The sequence below is a fragment of the Symphalangus syndactylus genome, chromosome 7, assembly GCF_028878055.3.
Source record: "Symphalangus syndactylus isolate Jambi chromosome 7, NHGRI_mSymSyn1-v2.1_pri, whole genome shotgun sequence".
NCBI lineage: Eukaryota > Metazoa > Chordata > Mammalia > Primates > Hylobatidae > Symphalangus > Symphalangus syndactylus.
The window spans coordinates 26,067,653-26,086,530 of record NC_072429.2 but is presented as its reverse complement, the minus strand read 5'-3'; the positions used below and the strand labels follow the sequence as shown (position 1 = coordinate 26,086,530).

The 18,878-nt window shown below is 40.2% G+C and overlaps 1 protein-coding gene across 3 annotated transcripts in view; it reads right to left on the bottom strand.

The window, feature by feature from the left end:
• ATP10B (ATPase phospholipid transporting 10B (putative)) overlaps nt 1-18,878 on the bottom strand; it is a 243,782-nt gene that overhangs the window by 162,032 nt on the left and 62,872 nt on the right. For 2 of the 3 annotated variants that reach the window (XM_063643129.1, XM_063643126.1), the window contains exon 1: nt 11,796-11,909. The exons of the other annotated variant lie outside the window; for it this stretch is intronic. In XM_063643129.1, the coding sequence (XP_063499199.1) occupies nt 11,796-11,802 (7 nt within the window). In that variant the 5' untranslated portion in view covers nt 11,803-11,909. Of the gene's footprint in view, nt 1-11,795; nt 11,910-18,878 lie in introns of those variants that run through there. 3 annotated transcript variants of the gene reach the window in all.

The following is an 18,878-nucleotide window of genomic DNA, read 5'->3' as shown; positions in this document are numbered from 1 at the left end:
AATGTATATGTACCTAATAAGAGACCTTAAAAATATGTAAAGCAAACAATTAAAAAATTAATGGGGAGAAAGACAATTCCAGATTATAGTTGTATATTTAATACCTTTCAGCAACTGGTAGAAGTAGACAAAAAATTAGTAAAGATGTAGAAGATTTGAACGTTACTATCAACCTGTATCTTATTGACATTTGTAGACATATAACCTAACAACTCCAGCAGGCACAGTTTTTTCAAGGATACATGCTTATCAGGATATGTTAGGACAAAAAAATCAATAAATCTAAAAAGCCTGAAATCATGCAGAGTATGCTTTCTGACAACACAGAATTAGGTTAAAAATTAAAGCAATAAGGTATCCATAAAAGTCTTAAGTATTTGAAAATTAAACAATCTACTCCTAAATAATTTTGGATGAAAGAAGAAATAGGGAAAAAACATTTTGAAGTGAATGATAATTAAAATAAACATCAAAATTTGTGAGAGTCAGCTAAATGAGTGTTTGAGAAATAATTATAGCTTTCATGCTTATCCTGGAAATAGAAAAAGGTGTGAAAACTCAAGGATCTAGGTTTCCCTCTTATGAATTAGAAAAACATCAAATTAAACCCAACATAATAAAAGGAAAAAGACAATAAATATAAGTTTAAAAATCAAGGAATAAAAAATGGAGATAAAACAGAAAATGATCAATAAAATCAAAATCTTGTTTTAAAATTGATACGCCACTATTTAATTTCTCAAAAAGGTAGAAGGAATAAAATACTGATATCGCCAAGCACTATCTATTCTACAATCATGAAAGGATAATAAAGGAACATTATGAACAACTTTATGCAATAAATTTGACGACTGAAAATTAACAAATCCTTTGAAAAATATAAATGATCAAAACACACTGAAGAAGAAACAACAACAAAAATCCCAAATAATCCTTTGTCAATTAAAAATTTGAATTGAAAACAGAGACCTTTCAAAGAAGAGCCAGGCGCATAGGCGGCTTCACTGGTGAATTTCATGCAACATTTAAGGTAAAAGAAGATGAATTTAACATAAACTCCTTTAGGAAATAAAAGACAAGGGAATCCTTTTCAAATAATGTTATAAGCCCAGTATTACCAGACAGACACAACACAGGAAAAGGAAACTCTATAGCAATGTACCTCATGAATGTAGGTTAAGAATTCTTAACAAAATATTGGCAAATCAAATCCAGTAGGATGTATTCCAGGAAATCAAGTTTGGATTTAACATACAAAAATCAATGAATTTAACTCATCATATTAATAAAGCAAAGGAGAAACCCATGTGATCATTTCAGTGGACACAGAAAAAATATTCCATGAAATTCAACTTCCATTTATGGTAAAATCTTCAACAAACCAAGAATGGATGGCATTTTCCACAACCCGATAAGGATATCTACACAGAACTTTATATTTGATGGTGAGAGGCTGGATGTTTTTCTTTAAGGTCAGGAACAAGGCAAGGATATCTACTCTCAGAATTTTTGTTCAACATTAGACTAGGGTAGCCAGGCAGTGCAATAAGGCAGACAAACAAACAATAGTCATATAGATTTAAAAGACGTAAAATTATCTTTACTTGCATGCGACATGATAATATATGCTAGAAAATCCTAAAAGATAGAATTAACAAGTGAGATTAAAAGGTTGCAGAATACACAGTCAGTATATAAAAGTCAATTGCGTTTCTATATATGAGCAATGGGCAATTGAAAAATAAAATTGAAATAACTCATTAAAACTCCATAAAATTAGTAAGGAACAAATGTAATAAAAATGTGCAAGGTCTGTGCACTGACAACATGAAAACGATCCTGCCATTCCATCCACTCACAGAGACCGTGCCCTGGAGGGAACATAGGTGAGAGATATGAATGGCTATGATTCCTTCAATCCTCAAGCATCCAGCCCCACTGAAATGGATTCTGGTGTTTATGGATATTCATTTTATATCCATAAACATTTTATATTCATTTCCCGTTTTTTGTTTTTGTTTTTTAAAATTGTATTTTATTATTTTATTTTTAGAGACAGAGTCTTGATATGTTGCCCAGGCTAGATTCCAGCTCCTGGGCTCAAGTAATCCTACTGCCTCAGTCTTCTAAGTAGCTGGGTCTACAGGCACAGGCCATTGTGCCGAACATTCTTTTCCTTTTTAAAAAAATAAATACTGAATAAATAAATAAGTGAGGAAGAAGGGGAGCTAATGGAAATCATCATTAAGCTAACACCATAGTCACCATAGTAATAACTATTGCAGACAAGACCCATTAATAAATGCTAAAGTGAGAACATATATACAGGTAGGATATCCACTTTTAACAGCATTGTCCCCAGGGGCAATCCAGTTTTAACTATCTGGGGTTGTGAAAAATAAAATCATATATATTTTGTATTTAATAGATAATTTAAAGGATTTTCAAAATTAACTTTGACCAACAATAATTTTCATTTAGGGTCCACTGTCAAAGCTAATTTTTGCATATACTATAGCTTCATTGAACTTCAGGAGAACTCACAGTTTGTAAAGCATTTCGTGCTTAGAGACCTCTAGTAGAGAACTTACTACCTCACAAAGCATTCCATTCCATTTTGGACCACTGAAATTGTCAACTCTCCAAATGTGGGGTTAGCTTGCTATAATCTCTGCTTATCGGCCCTGGCTCTCCACTGAGGAGCCATGTTGAAATATTATCACCTTTCCCCTGAGAGTTCTTCAAATACCTGAAGGGCTATTGGGTTCACATCTGGTCTTTTATTTCTAGGACTAAACAATCCCAGTACTAGATTCATTTTTTTCTTCTTTTCTATAATCAGATCAGCAACGGCCTGTGGTCTCAACCCAAAGCAAATGCTGAATTAGGTAATGGTATATCGGCACCACCTGTCCTCAAGTTTCTTCAGCGATTACAAAGTACAAGAAGCCCTGAAATATCAAGAGTTCCTGCACTAGTTATGTTTCTTCACTTGGGCATTGCAAACAGTAACAGTGGCGGAATTCTTTGGATCTTCGACTGAACTCCATCCCCTATTGTCAATCTGCTTTGGCAGATACGCTATCCCTTGACAGCTCTCTAATTGACTTGGCTCCCATCTCAATGGGACTTTGTAACCTCATGGAAGAGAAATGGCCTCCCCAATCCTCACTCCCCTTGCTTCAGCCTCCATCAGGGAGCTATTCAGTATACAAGAATAATCTTTAATAAGTTGCATATTTACTCTGCAAGCAATCTCTGCTGCCTCTGTTAGTGGACTGAGTCCTCTCCCAGGCTTGTCCAAACAGCTCTCCTGGAAGCAGTCATGCTTTATGAACTGTGCATAGAGTAAGCACATCACTGGCTGTCAGCTTCTGAACACTCTTTTACCCTGAAGTGCTAGAAAAAGAAGGAAAGACAAATAGTTCTGAAGAAATGCTTCAGTAAATTTAGCAAACAGAATGGCTACACAGAATCCTCTGATGCCTCTCATTTTGTTAATGCCATTAGTCAATATATCTAGTCTCTCTACAAAGTCCAAAAGGAGGATAGGATCAGTCTCTGTAGGAGCTCTTCCGTTCTGGGAGTGAGAAATAATCTAGACTGGCGGTCAGTGACTTGTGTCCTAATCTTGACTCTGCCTTGAGTTGCCTTCAGTGATGGTTTCAAGCAGTTCCTTCTTTTCTAGGAATGGGCTAGAAGAGCTTATAGGGTAAACAGCCTGTCAACTACCATTGCCAGGGTGAAATGTAACAGCAACAACAATGGCATGCAAAGAATGAGAAAATCATTTATTAGGTAAATCTGTTTTGTACATTACATTTTTCAAAGGTCCTTTTTACCCAGTTGAGCCTCTTAGTGTCTTTATAAGCAATTAGAGGCAGATGATATTAACTCCATATGAGCCCAGTAGAAAATTCTGCTGCAGAATTTGAGACAGTAATTCAAGATAACTTAATAATTAGGGACAGATCTGGGGACTAAGACCTGTCAGGTCTCTTAATTGCTATGCAGGGTCTTTTCATGTACTGTTCTGCATATATCATCATTATCATCCTCCAAATAATCACTATCTTCAGAAATATTTATGGAGCACTTAGTAAGTGCCAGACTTTGGGCTACATGTTTTGCAAACATTATTTCTATACTGAATCATTAGAAACCCTATGAGGAAGAAATACAGCTATGGAAATCTGAGGATCCAACAGGTCAAATAACTTGCTTGAGTTGTCACTCTCAGATCTATAATGAACTGATTTGTAATTTTGAGCAACTGACAACCTCTCTGACTCAATCTATTGGGGTAAATGTTATCTACTTCTGGTACTGCAAGGGCTAGCTAGCATGGGATCATCTGTGCTAATGGATAGGAGAGTATCTTGAAATACGTGAGGTGACAAGTGACAATCTTTTTCTCATGGTTAGTAAATGACAGATCCAAGCCTGCACACAGGTGTAGACATAGTGCTATATTGCATGCTAATGACATCCCTCATAATGCTGTTACTCACATCCTTCACTGCTGGTTGTCTGCACAGAAGACACAGGAGTCCATAGTAAAAACTTAAATTTTTGCCACTTGAAAATAAAAACGCTAGCAAGTCCTCTGAACCCTTCTTCAGTACCAGGGCTTTTATCCTCATACCGGGCACATAGGCAGCAAGGATTTCACTCTGGTTGGTGATAAAGAGGCAATAGCTATTTTTGGCTGTACCTAAGATTTACCTCTTCCATGCAGGTCTTTGCTTTTCACTTGCTGAGCAAATAGGTATTGTCAAAGAAACATGTTCTTTTCTCCCCTGTCATTCTGAACTCAAGTGCAGCCACTTCAAATGATGGCAGTGTCTACTTCTGGAAAAGGAAAGCTGAATAGAGCAGGGGAGACCCTATGTAAGTGCACAAAGAAAGAAGGGAAGAGTTATTTAGGAAATTTGGGGGGGAGGATTTGGGGATTTTTTGGGAATTCCTAGTTTCTGGTTCTGGCTGAGTTCTAAGATCATCTTGGCTGATGACCTTAGAGTGATTGAAAGGTATGACGAAATAAGTTTTAATTGCTTTTGGAAATTATTTATTTCAACAAAAGTTCCTAAGACAATTCCTTGACTGCATGAAGTCATTACCTCCAGATACTTTCAGCAGAAATAGGAGGAAAGGGAATGAAGTGATAATTAAAAATCATTATAATGGCAAGGATGATAGAGGTAATAGTATTTAATGCTTACTATATGCATAGTACTTTACTAAACACTTTACACACAGTATTTAATTAAATCTTCACCACAACCCTATGGGACTGGCACTATCGCTGCCCCATTTTGTAAATAATAAAACTGAAGCAGAGAGTTTCAGGAACTTGTCCACAATCCTGAAACTAGTTCATGGATGGATGAGCCAGGTTCAAATATAGGCTGTGGTCTGATTATGCAGTTTCAGCTCTTAAACCACATGCTTACACAGGGTGTGTGTCTTAAGCCCTTCGGAAATTAAGCAGGAATTATTGGAGCAAGTTGACGGGAAAAAGACAATTTAAAAATATAAAGTAAAAAATAAATCATGCCTCTTGAGAAGAGAAAACCTGTCTGGGTGAGCTACACTGTCTTAGCCAAGACACTGGACATTTATTTTTCTTCCAGTTTTATAATTGTGGGAAGAAAAATCTGATGAAAGAAGGGAGTTGGAGGCAATAGGAGATGGTTAGAGAGATCAATCAATGCAGGATTATTAAGCTAACTTCTTTTTAGCAACTGACTTGAGGTCAAGTAGCCAAGAGCAAGTGGAATAACAGCAAACCACTATGATCTTGGTCTCAATCTGTGAACCAGGGAGTCTAGACAAAGGATATGCTTAGCAGTACAAAAACACATTGAGTTAAACTTTTAATTTCAAAGTTATCTTTGACTATAAGGGATTATAAGACTATAGCTAAATATTACCTCTGAAATAATCAAATTCAAAATTCTCAGCTGGGATTTATTTTGTCCCCTTCACCCCAGGGGATATTTGGCAATGTCCAGAGACAGTTTTGATTGTCGAAAGTGGGGGAGGGAGAGCATGCTAGTGGCCTGTAGTGGGCAGAAGCCAGCAATGCTTCTAATCATCCTATAATGCCCAGGGCAAGCTCCCACAACAAAGAATTAACTAGTCCAAAATGTTAATAATACCAAGATTGAGAAATCTGTTCTAGTTCAACTCTCTAGAAGCTTGGTATTTAAGTTCCAAATTTTATTTAAAAGTCATATTTTATCAGTGAAGTATTAAAAAAAAAGCTCAAGAGAGGTTTAATTTATTATTTACACTGTCAGCCTCAGCCTCATCATACGAATTAAATACCTATGCTTGGTTCCAGACAAACCAGGTACCAGCAGTGCCTCTGCAAATCTGAGATGAGCCATTACCAAATTCTTAGAAGGTGCTGGAAACACTCTCTGGCCTGAGGCTCAGAGGCCCAGGATTGCTGTGTCCCCTGCATCTCCATACTTCCTTAAGCTGACCCTACTTCTGAATGCTGTCATTTCTCCCAGACCTCAGGTTGGAACAACTCTCTCCCTTTCCCGGAGACAGCAGACAATGTTGTTTCTATCTGGCTGGGACCGTGGCTCTCTGACTGAGTTCCCAGAGCCCAGCGTTCTCCAGAGTTGCCTCATGGGTTGCTGAGAGGAAGATTGCAGGCAGCGGGCCCCAGATTCCCATCTCCCTCAGTCAGTGAAGCTTTACTTTTGTCTATACAAATACAACAAAATTTGGGTCTGTTTGTTCCTAACCACAACTAACAACTGGACAGGTTTTCACCAAATTTGTAGAGTAACACTTGGGATATTCTCAGTTATAATTTAGGCTTTGAGGCGGACATGAATTTCTATTTGAAAGACCCTATGAAGCATTTCAATGACAGATTAGCTGAGACTGAAGTACAATGACACATCTTTGTAACTGTCTATTGAGACAGACAATTCACATATGTTAAGTCTCCGTAGACAGTAAATGCAAACGACGATTTCAAAGTTGACTACAAATTGCAGGCTGTGAGACACGAATTCTGCTGTCAGCTCCCATTTGGAATCAGCTGTTTCTCATGTGGGCAACCCTGTGGTGTACCAGGGTGAGGAGCTGAGCAGCAGGGTAGGGAAGATTGCAGGCCCTGGGGGCAGCCTGCCTGACTCCCACACTGAGCTCTGTAGCCCTGCACAAATTACTTAACATCACTCTGCCTCAGTTTCCTCAAAGGGTTGTTGTAAGGCTTAGATGAGTTACCACAGGTAAGGTCTCAGAATAAGTAGTGGCTGGCCCAAGGCAAGGATTTGCTGCTGCTATTATTACCATCGTCATTATTATCATGCCTTAGCAAAACATGATGAATACCAGCCCATTCTATTTTATATGCTGGCATTCTATGTAAGATTTCACTTTTTTTAAAAAGGTTTTCTGCTAAAAATAAATATGAAAAACCACTGGGCAGCTTTATTTTCACATTGAGTTTTTAAGACTAAATGACATTCAGTATTAAAGCCAGATTCCTCTTATTTTAAGGCATGAATCAAAATTGTCACTTGACTGAGGAAAACAAAAGCTCCATGATGCAATTTTAGGCCAACTGATGCAGTATTCAGGAGGGACCGTCCTATCTCTTCTTTACCTTTCATATTTACAGAAATCTATGCAATCCTCCAGGCATTTGCATTCATCCTCACTGCCCTTCATTAAAGTTTGTTAAGAATATCGGCCATTGCAGGTGAGTCAGCATCATGTGTCCTATTTGGATCTGGGTAGCCTGATTGATAGAAAGGTCTCAGAAAAGCAGCAGAAACACTTATAGAAGACTATGCCACCAATAAACTTAGTGACCCTGGACTGCCTGGGTTCAGATGCTGGGCTTTGACACATACAAGCTGTGACCTTGGCAAGCTATGGAATATCTCAACCATGGTTCAGAGAGTAGATGTTACCCATCCAGGTTCACACAGAAAACTGGCAAAGCTTGGTCTGGAACCCACGGCTCATGACCAAAGATTGTGAAATTGCTGCCCATGGGCTGGGCCCAGTTTGCAGATGGACTTAGTTTAGACATCACAGTGTTTTGAAAAATACTTGATTCCATTGTCATAATTTAAATGAATTGGGAAATTTTACTTAAAACTCTAGAATCCAGCTCTTCTCTGTATCCTTGTTAATGAAACAAAGGCAATTATATCTACCTTCCAGTATTGGAATGAGGACTAATTGTGAATAATTCATGAAAGCTCTTAGGACAGTGCCTCACATGTAGAATATGCATTATTGATTAGCTGATGATGTCAGTAGCATTCAAGCCAGGATTCCAGGATTTTTGTCTCCACTCTACTGCTGTCTTTCTTACCCACTAGATGGTATCTCTCTCACATCTCTGCATACAGAAGCCATGCTTTTAACCACATGCTACACAGCCTCACTCAGAGTGGAGCCCTGGTGGGGGGTTATACATGAGGAGAATTATTCAGCGTTAGGCTGGGGCAGGCACTTTCCAGTGGCTTTGAATTGATCCACTTACATAATGTTCAGGACAAGTGGCTGAGGTCTCTTTTCTTTTTTTTTTTTGAGACTGAGTCTCACTCTATTGCCCAGGCTGGAGTATAGTGGCATGATTTTGGCTCACTGCAATCTCTGCCTCCTAGGTTCAAGCGATTCTCATATCTCAGCCTCCCGGGTAGCTGGGATTACAGGCACCTGCCACCATGTCCAGCTAATTTTGGTATTTTCAGTAGAGACTGCGTTTCACCATGTTGGCCAGGCTGGTCTCGAACTCCTGACCTTAAATGATCCACCCGCCTCAGCCTCCCAAAATACTGGGATTACAGGTATGAGCCACTGTGCCTGGTATTTCCATTTTCCAATGTGTAAGTTTTGTTGCTTAAACTAATATATAAACATATTAGGGTGGGCCTGGCATCCTATACCTCTGAATATTCACTACCATTTATTACCATACTCTATTGGATGATTAAGACCATCTCATTCCTCAATACGAAATTGTGGCCCACAGATGGGAGGTAAATTGCCCGAGGTCACACAGCAAGTGGCAAGACTGGGATTTGAACCAATGGCTTTATAGCAGTGGTGGCGAATTGACTGCCCATGGCTCTGCCTTATTTGCAGATGGTCTTAGTTTGTTGTGCACCATATTTGGGGAAAAAGTAGCCGCCAAGGTTTTAAATAAAACTGAGACATTTCACATAGAAATCTGGATTCTTGGCTTCTCATTTGATCTGGCACCCCTGAGCCTCAGTCCTACAAGGTGACAACAGCTGGGGCTGAGTAGCTTTTGCTCTTATCCAGGGCATGTACTCCAGTTCACTGTTGTCCCAATGATTCCAGGCTAAAGGACAGTCACCATTTTCTTATTCTAGAACCTATTATGTTACCTGCCTGGCCTCTGCAGGCATTTCAGTTTGTGACCCTGGATTCCTTACTAGTACTTTTTCAAGCTTCCCAGGGCCTTCTACAGTGATGTACTGAATTAACCGGATAGCAGTCCTCTAAACAGCCTGGCGTGGGTTGAACCCTGTCCCACCAAAAAATATGTTGAAGTCCTAATCCTCAATATTTATGAATGTGACCTTATTCAGAAATAGGGACTTTGCAGATGTAGTCAAATTAAAATGATGTGTTACTGGATTAGGCAGACTCTAATCTAAAATAATATGTCCTTATTAGAAGACACAGACACAGCAGAAAGGTGGCCAGGGGAAGACAGAGGATAGATTGGAGAGAGGCTACCACAAGCCAAGGAACACCCGGAGCTACCAGAAGCTGGAAGAAGCAAGGAAGGATCCCCACTTAGAGGCTTCAGAGGGGGCATGGTCCTGCCAACACCTTGATTTCAGATTCCTAGCCTCCAAAACTGTAAGAGTATATTTCTGCTGTTTTAAGCCATCTGGTTTGTGGTACTTTGTTACAGAAGCCCTAGGAAGCTAATACACAGCCCTGTCATAGCTCTCTTTCATTTCTTGTTCTCATAGCTTGCTTTTATCTTCGTCCTCCCTTTGCTTTCTCTTCTAATTCATCTTCTGGCACGTTTCTGTCATCCTTCTCCCTGTTTGCCTCAAGTCCACCATAGACCCTTAGCCTGACTGATGGCTCCCAGGATGAAGAGGTATCTGGGTCCGGCTGAGCATTCAGGAAAAAAAAAAAAAAAAAAAAAAAAAGCGGTGGGGTGGGGGCAGAGGGATTTTGCTATTTGCAGGTGTTGATGTGGCTTCCAGCTGGGTGGCACAGTTGCCAGGCTTCCAGAAACAGCTGCAGGAATCTGAAACATGCGGTGTAGATTACTGCAGTACTGCTTTTGGAAACTGCGAGAACAATAAGCTTGCCCAGGACTTCATGTGAATTGGCCCAGACACCTCCTCTCCCTCCCCAGCATCTTGAAACTGACTTTAACAGGCTTCTTAACATTCAGCACAGCCCTTGCTGGTGAAGCTTAGACAGGCGGTATGCTCCCTACAAAGCAGGGCGCTGACAGCTTTTTTCTTTTCCCTTCCTCATTGCTTAATCTATCCACCTCCTGATACTAATGGATTTTTAAATGAGCCCAGGACAATTGATAGCGTTTCCCAATTAAAACCAAATACCCTTCATCCACCCTTCACACACAGCCACTGGGTACAAAAGAGTGCTGGGGAGCACAGGCCCAGCTGGACATCTCTCTCTAGTTCTCCTGCCTCCTGCTCCCTCGGCCTGCAGAGAGGGCTGCCCACTCTCAGTAGACTTGGCTCCTGCAGGGGTGCTTCAAAGTGCTGGAGTAACTTCCAGATGCCAGCTGAAGTGAGGCTGGCTGAGATTTCTGAGTAGTCACAGGGCTAGAGTCACAGGCAGGATTTTTTTCCAATCCTCTCTGATGTTAATTGGTGTCATAACTACTAGTTTAGATGCTTCCATCAGGACTGAGGGAAATTATTATGCAGCCATAGTAATTCATGCAAGTTTGAGGGAGGGTGGGCTAAGGATCTGGGGAGAGCATGACATCTTATTTTTTATTATTATAAATTATTAGGAATAAAATAATGTAGCTACTGCTTGAGTGCCTGCTCTGGGCTAGGCCCTGCACTTGGCCCCCTGCATAAATGATCTCTAATTTTTATAGTAATGTTTGGGAGGAATGATCTCTTTTGTACAGACAAGGAAATAGACACCCTCAGAAGTTTAATGATTTATCCAACGCCACATACCTAGTAAATCTCAGAGGTGCATTGAGGTAGCCTGAATCCAAATCCATGTTCTTTCTGCGACTCCAGAAGTGAGTTATTAGTATTACCGGAGAGAACATAAAGTACTATGTTTGGGAACTGTGCTCAAACTTATACCTTAGACAGTTCACACACAGTGAGGGTGCAGGGAGAGATTCATTCATTGTCTCATTCATGTGGCAGAAGAAATGCCTGGGAGTGACAGCTCTGTTACACATAAGGAATTCTATCTTCTCAGAACTTGTTACCCTCCTACAGATGGTTCAAGGTTACTCTGAGCAAATGCTTCCCAGAGAGAGCTACACATGCATGGCACGGCCACAGGAAGGAGGAGCTGCGGGATTCATGCCTCTTCTTTCCACAACCCAGCTGCCCTCCTACTATGATAGGAAACCCAACACCTGTTCCAGTTTCCACCCCTCCTTCTCAGGCCTTGTCTTATTTATCCCTCATTGCCACCTGGTGGGGTGGGGCTCATGACTGTCACTATCATCCCTCCAATACATAGAAGGAAAATGAGAATTTAAGCAACTTGCTTAAGATGAACACATCACCTAGTTGTGGTGCTGGGTCTCATACCTGGCATTTAAAATGGCGGAAACCAAGATCTCACGTGACTGTAGGTAAAAATGAGTTCAGCCTTTGAAGAAAAGCTGTGGACCACTAGAAGAAGATGATGAGTTTAACACTGGACTTCCTGGAAGAAAGAACAGGGGTAAGTAAGCATGTGTGTGGATCACAGGAGGGATCCTTTTGCCAGTTGGTGGGCCACCACCAGGAACCACTCACATAGGCCACACCCTATCCTCATGGCACTCTACCATATGCCACCTTTAGCATTCTTGCTGTAAATTTCTCCGAGCCTGAATGAGAATGTTGAACTCCACAACAGCTAAATTCCTGGTGCAATTACCAACAGTGAAATTAAATTTCCTCCTTCTTTTACGGCTACGGCTCACCTCCAAACTTTCATGGGCAGGTAGCAGTAGTGAAGGGTGTAGAAGGTATGCAGGTTTTGATTAAAGACAGAGAATAAAAAGATGTTCTGAATTGTTTTGTTGTGGTTGCTCTTACATACCCCATATTGGGGTCTACATGAAATCTCATTCTATAATAGAATCACCCATGCCATGTCCTAAGCTAAACATGTCATCTTCTCATAGTATTCCATGACATCTGTTTCAGACTCTGGACATACCCATGCACAAGCTCACACAAAAGCTTGACAAGTGCTATTCTAAAGGCTTAACCTGGCCTGACCAACCTGGCCCAACCTGGCTTCTTGGTAATCAAGCAAATAGCCCCAACCCACTCCTCCATCACTAACTCCTGTTTAGTGAGTGGCAGTATCATTCACTCAGTCATCCAGCAACATGGACTTCATTTTTCACTTCTCTCTTTCACCCATAATAACTATTGTTGGTTCTAAGTCATAAAATTTCCAGAACCCATACACATCGCTTAATCCCCACTGCTGCCATTCTTGTCTGATCCATGACCCACACTCTTTCACTTTCGAATGTCCCCTCTTTCCCTCCACCATCACTGTTTGGCTCCAGACCCATCCTCCACTCTGCTGCAGGCATGATGTTTTCATAAACCTGCTTCACATACTTTAATGGCTCCTTATTACGGTCCAGATCAATTGCAGCCCCTTAAACATGACTTATTATAAGTGACATCATAATTCAGAACCTGCTAACTTCTCCAGCCGTGCTTAGTTTTCGCCCTAAGCCCTCTCAAGCTCCACTCCAGCCAGAAGGAACTTCCTGAAGTCTTCCAAGCAGAGGTGTCTCACTTCTCAGGGCCTCTGCATGGTTCACTCTCTCAACCAGAAATGCCCCAGGACTTTTTCACCTGCTCTCTCCCCTACACTTTCTTTAGATTCTAGCATAGACATTTCCTATGAGAAATCTGCCTTCCACCCATCCCCCCAAACACCAGTGTCAGCGCCCCCTGCCCCTGCCTGCAGTGTGCCCTGTGCAGATGCCCTGGCAGCTCCTGCTCATGCGGTCATAGCCTGTTTACTTGCCTTTCTCTTCCAGACGGAGGGCTCTGAGAGGCCACAGCATGTGCATTATTAAGCACAGCACCAGGCCTGAAGTGGACACTCAATACATATTTATTGCTTTCCTTTCCTCCTCTCTCAGTTTTATTGGCACTTACCACATTAGCCACAGTCCCTTCCCCTCAAATACGTCCCCAGCATCCCCAGGCTCATTGCGCCCCCTTTTTCTCTCTCTCATGTTCTCCTTTTCACTCCTAAAAAGGTGTTTCAGACTCATGCCGTGAAATGTCCCTTCAAAATATTTGACAAAAAACAGAGAGAAGCTTAATGTTGTTTTTCCCTCAAGTCTTCCACAGTGACAGGATGAACTAAGCAGGTAGTGGATCTGAGTTGCCATGGAAACTGATAGCGGGCTAGTACTTTCACTTTCTCTGTTGGGGGAAAGCATATCTCTTCCTATAACTAGCAAGAGATGAGGATTTATCCTACTGTCTGCAAAATACCTAATCACCCAAAGGACTGGTTCTCAGTTACCTAGTGCTTTCATGCTCTTGCGGAAACTCTTGGCTGCTGGTCAGAATGATCCATCAGAACTGACGTGTGTCAGTGGGGCCGTTTGCTTGTCCACTCTGGAACTTCATGAGAGCTTGGCAGGAGGAATTCTAAAATGTTTGACGCAAAGGGTCTGGAGAAAAGAAATGTGTGTGTGCACAGCGTACTTAAGGAATGTACATTATGCACATGGATGTGTGCATGTTTGTGGTGGGGGACAGGAGAAAAAGTATATTTCACATTTTTGTCCTGGCTGAACTAGGTCATTAGATATAATAACTAAGCAGCTCTCTGAACACAAAGTTCTAACTGTAAGGATCAGAAGAAGATTCTCTAAGGCCCAGGATGAGCGTACATCCCCCTAATTGGCTGTATGTGTAGGAGTTAAAGACGGCTGCGGCTGCTCATAGGCATTTTTGACTCTAAGTAGGGCAACCACAATTCCAATTCTTAAAGAAAAAAGGATCTTCACATAAAAAGGCATTTGTGCATGCAAGAAAATAAAGATAAACCACAGCCAATTCAAACTCCAGGGGGCAAGTCCCCCGCCTTTTTTTTTTTTCAGGAAAAACAAAAACTATATGATTTCTTCCACTTGTAGAACCTTTCGATTTCCCTTTGTAGCTTTTCATTAGGGTCATCAATGCTATGAGATGAGCATGGTGGATTACCCTAAAGTCCAGAGAGGCTAACTGACCTGTGAAAGTTTACAGAAGCAGCTTGTGACAGGCTTAATGAGGGTCTAGGTCTGCACATTTGTAATTCAATGACTATTCCACTTAGCATACAAGGACTCCCTCTCAAGAATTTGCCTTTCAGGGTCCTTTCAAGCTCTCCTTATTTTCTCCGAGTTTGCCTTATTATCTGACTTTGAATCTAATTCTACCGACAGACACCATTGTATCTTTTTGGGTTAAAGAATCTTGAAAATTTCGGTCTTTTTTTCTTAATCATTAAATGAATAGAGTAATGGATCGTTGGGTAGAAAGAAGGATTTTTTGAAGTACTGAAAAATTTAGGATTTTTCACTTTGGAAAGTAGACAGCTTAAATTCAACACGATGAGCTATATCAAAGCACAAACCAGTGAAGTCAACAGGGGGATGTGGGCTTTTCATGAGATATGCAAATACAACAATCCAGAGGCTTCAGTGAAGAAAGTAATTTTAGGGAAGAAGTTTTTAAAGTATTAGTCAAAGAATATTTGGGGTTTCTAAGAAATACTTCAGGGGCAGCTGTAGGGATCATGGGGTGTGTGGGGTTTGGTTGGGCAGCCAAAGTTTACTAGCTTCATTTTTTAACCTACACCCATCAGTTCCTCTTACTTTCTGCTTTAGGAATTACATTTGCATGCCAAATTTAGTGTGAGTAAACATAAATTTGAAAATCAGGCATTTAGAAAAATGAAAATACTGCTTTATATAACAGCCAATTAAATTACTGAACCCATTAGATTTAGGAGTGTGCCAGGGGATGGTTAAGACAGAATCATTGATTCAAAAAGTTTGGACCATTTTCTGAAGGAAAAGTCAAAGGATGGCTGCCAGAGGGTGAAGCTGTCTTTATCTAATTTTACAGTGAGGAAACATCGTTCCACCTTCTAAGATACATACATAACATGGGTGGAACTCAGTATGATAAGTCTAAATCCCTAGCCTTGATGTTGCTCTAGCGTAGATGGCACTCTGCTCATTTTGAATACCTTTTCTAGAAGCACCCTTGCTGTTTACATGGAAAATTGCATGCTTGCTCCTGAGCTGGCAGGAGGGTTAAAGAAGTAGCAAGTACTCAGAATCAATCAGCTTTGATTTACAAAGCAGCATCACTGATATACGTAATTAAAATCTCACATTAGTTATTATTCTATTTGCTTTGCTGAGCAACACACATGTAGAATGTGTCATTCCTACTGTGATCTGAAGAACATTTGGGGTTCCTTGGAAATACTTCAGGGGCTGCAGGAGGGAGAAGTTGTTTAAAACAAGAGAGGGTTTTAAATGAACAATGCCTTCCTTCTATGTTCCCAACACCTATTATGTGGCAGACATTATAACAAATAACTGCAACAATAATAATGATGGTAGCTAACATTTATTGAGTCTGCATCTTTTTCCTGGTACTACTGTAAGTGTTTTACATGCATTAACTACTTTACCCATATACTAACCTTAGAAGCTGGATGCTGTTATCCTTATTTTGTAGATGAGAAAACTGAGGCACAGAGCATTACAAAATCAGTGATGAGGTCAAGACTGAAACGTGGACTGTCAGGCTTCTGATCCCATGATTTGAAACCCTTTACTATGACTTCTTTTTTTTTTTTTTTTTTTTTTTATTATACTTTAGGGTTTTAGGGTACATGTGCACAATGTGCAGGTTTGTTACATATGTATCCATGTGCCATGTTGATTTCCTGCACCCATTAACTCGTCATTTAGCATTAGGTGTATCTCCTAATGCTGTCCCTCCCCCCTCCCCCCACCCCACAACAGTCCCCGGAGCGTGATGTTCCCCTTCCTGTGTCCATGAGTTCTCATTGTTCAATTCCCACCTATGAGTGAGAACATGCGGTGTTTGGTTTTTTGTCCTTGCGATAGTTTACTGAGAATGATGTTTTCCAGTTTCATCCATGTCCCTACAAAGGACACGAACTCATCATTTTTTATGGCTGCATAGTATTCCATGGTGTATATGTGCCACATTTTCTTAATCCAGTCTATCGTTGTTGGACATTTGGGTTGGTTCCAACTCTTTGCTATTGTGAATAGTGCCGCAATACTATGACTTCTTATTGTCCAAGGTTGTTTAAAGAAAATATCCTATTAAACCCTTACCACAAGTATCCTACATTACAAAAGAGAAAACTGAGTTTCACAAAAGAAACTTGCCAAAGCTAAACTTCATATAGCTGGAAACTATACAAATGGGCTTTAAGTCCGGATTTGAGTATAAAGTTTGTGGTAATTTCTACTATAGCAGGCAGCCTCTCAGGTATAATATAAATTATACCATTTTCTTCTATTTAATATATACAGACATAGAGAAAGCTGATGTTAAAATAATAAAAATCTGTCAAGAAACATCATTGTCATCTTCCCAAACACTGTCCCTATAAATTCTTAACTCTCAAACCCACGCTTAACCTATACTCAAGAAGAGACTTTCTGGGAAATAAATCTGTCTTGGTGAATTGTGGTCTTTATGTGGCTTGGGATTTCACTGATTGTGGATCAGGAAAGAGACACTGAAAAGTCATAACAAATAAGCTTTCAGGACATGAAATCAGGGGTATAAATAAAGATGTGAAATGAGACTCAAGAATGAGGTATGGCAAGGGTCTGTGGAAATGAAAGATGTGCTCAGACACTGTCATTTGGCAGACTGGGACTCAGGTGACCTCCAAGCTATGCCTTTGACTCTAAAATGATTGGTGTAACTCAATCCATACTTAATGATGAAGATTACCCAAGACAAGGCCACCAGTGTCACCAATGTGCAATATCTAAGCAATTATTGCCTTTTTAGTTCTTTGTGGATGGGCAGGCTAATCACCAAATGACTATACCAGCAGAACCCTCCTAGTGGTCACAGGGCTTTGGAGGTCTCAGGGGCTGGCACTAAAAGAAGGCACTCATGCAGCCACTGTAGTTAGCACTACAGGATAGAGACAGATGCCACAGCCCCTCAAATGGGAAAAAGGGAGCCAAAGATCACCGACGTGCTGCCTTTTATTTATTTTATTTCATTTTTCTACAGTTTTATTGAGGTATATTTAAGGTATAATACACTACACATATAGTCATGCTTCACCCAGCAAAGGGAATACACTCTGAGAAATGCTGTAATAGTCCATTTTCACACTGCTATATCTGAATTAGTCTGTTTTCATATTGCTATAAAGAACTACCTGAGACTAGGTAATTTACGAAGCAAAGAGGTTTAATTGACTCACAGTTCTATAGGCTTAACAGGAAGCATGACTGGGAGGCCTCAAGAAACTTACAATCATGGCAGAAGGCGAAGGGGAAAGCAAGCACCTTCTTCACATGGTGGCAGAAGAGACAGCGAAGAGAAAGATGCCACACGCTTTTAAATGATCAGATCTCCCAAGAACTCACTCACTTTTACAGGAACAGCAAGGGAAATATCTGCCCCATGATCCAATCACCTTCCACCAGGCCCCTCCAATTCACCATGAAATTTGGGCGGGACACAAATCCAAAGAATATCAGCATCATTAGACAATTTCATTGTTGTGCGAACATCGCAGAGTGCATTTACACAAATCTAGATAGTATAGCCTATTATACACCTAGGCTATATTGCATAATATAAATATGTAAAATATGATATATTGTATAGTATAAACATGTAAAAATATATAATTTTATGGAACCACTGTCATATATGTGGTCTGTCGTTTACCAAAATGTCATTAGGAGGTGCATGACTGCATCTAAAGTGAACAATCTGATAAGTTTTGACATACGTATACATTCATGAAATTACCATTGCAATTAAGATAATGAACATATCCATCAACCCAGAAGTTTCTATTTTCCCTTTTATAAGTCCCCACAACTCCCCACCCCTGTTATCCAGGCAATCACTGGTTAATTTCTGTTCTATAAATCATTTGCATTATGTACTTTTTAAAATTTTTGGCATGGGCAAGGTCTACCTTTTTTGAATCTGTAATTATTTTGAGTTTGATTCATATTGTTGCATATGCAATTATTTCCTTCTTATCATACAGACATACCACAAATTGTTTAGTTACTTATTGATATTGGGTTTTTATAGCTTTTGGCTGTATAAATAAAGCTACTCTGAACATTTGTCTATAGGTCTTTGTGAGGATATGTTTTTCTTTTCTCTTGGATAAATACTTAGGAGGGCAATGACTTGGCTGAATAGTAGGTATATGTTTAACTTTTTAAGAAATGGCCAGATTGTTTACGAAGTGATTTCACCATTTTGCATTCCCAGCAGCGGCGTGTGAGCATTCCAGTGGCTCCACATCCTTGTCAATAATTGGTATAGTGTTTTTAATTTTTAGTCATTCTAGCGGATTGTAGTGATATTTCACTGTGGTTCTAACTT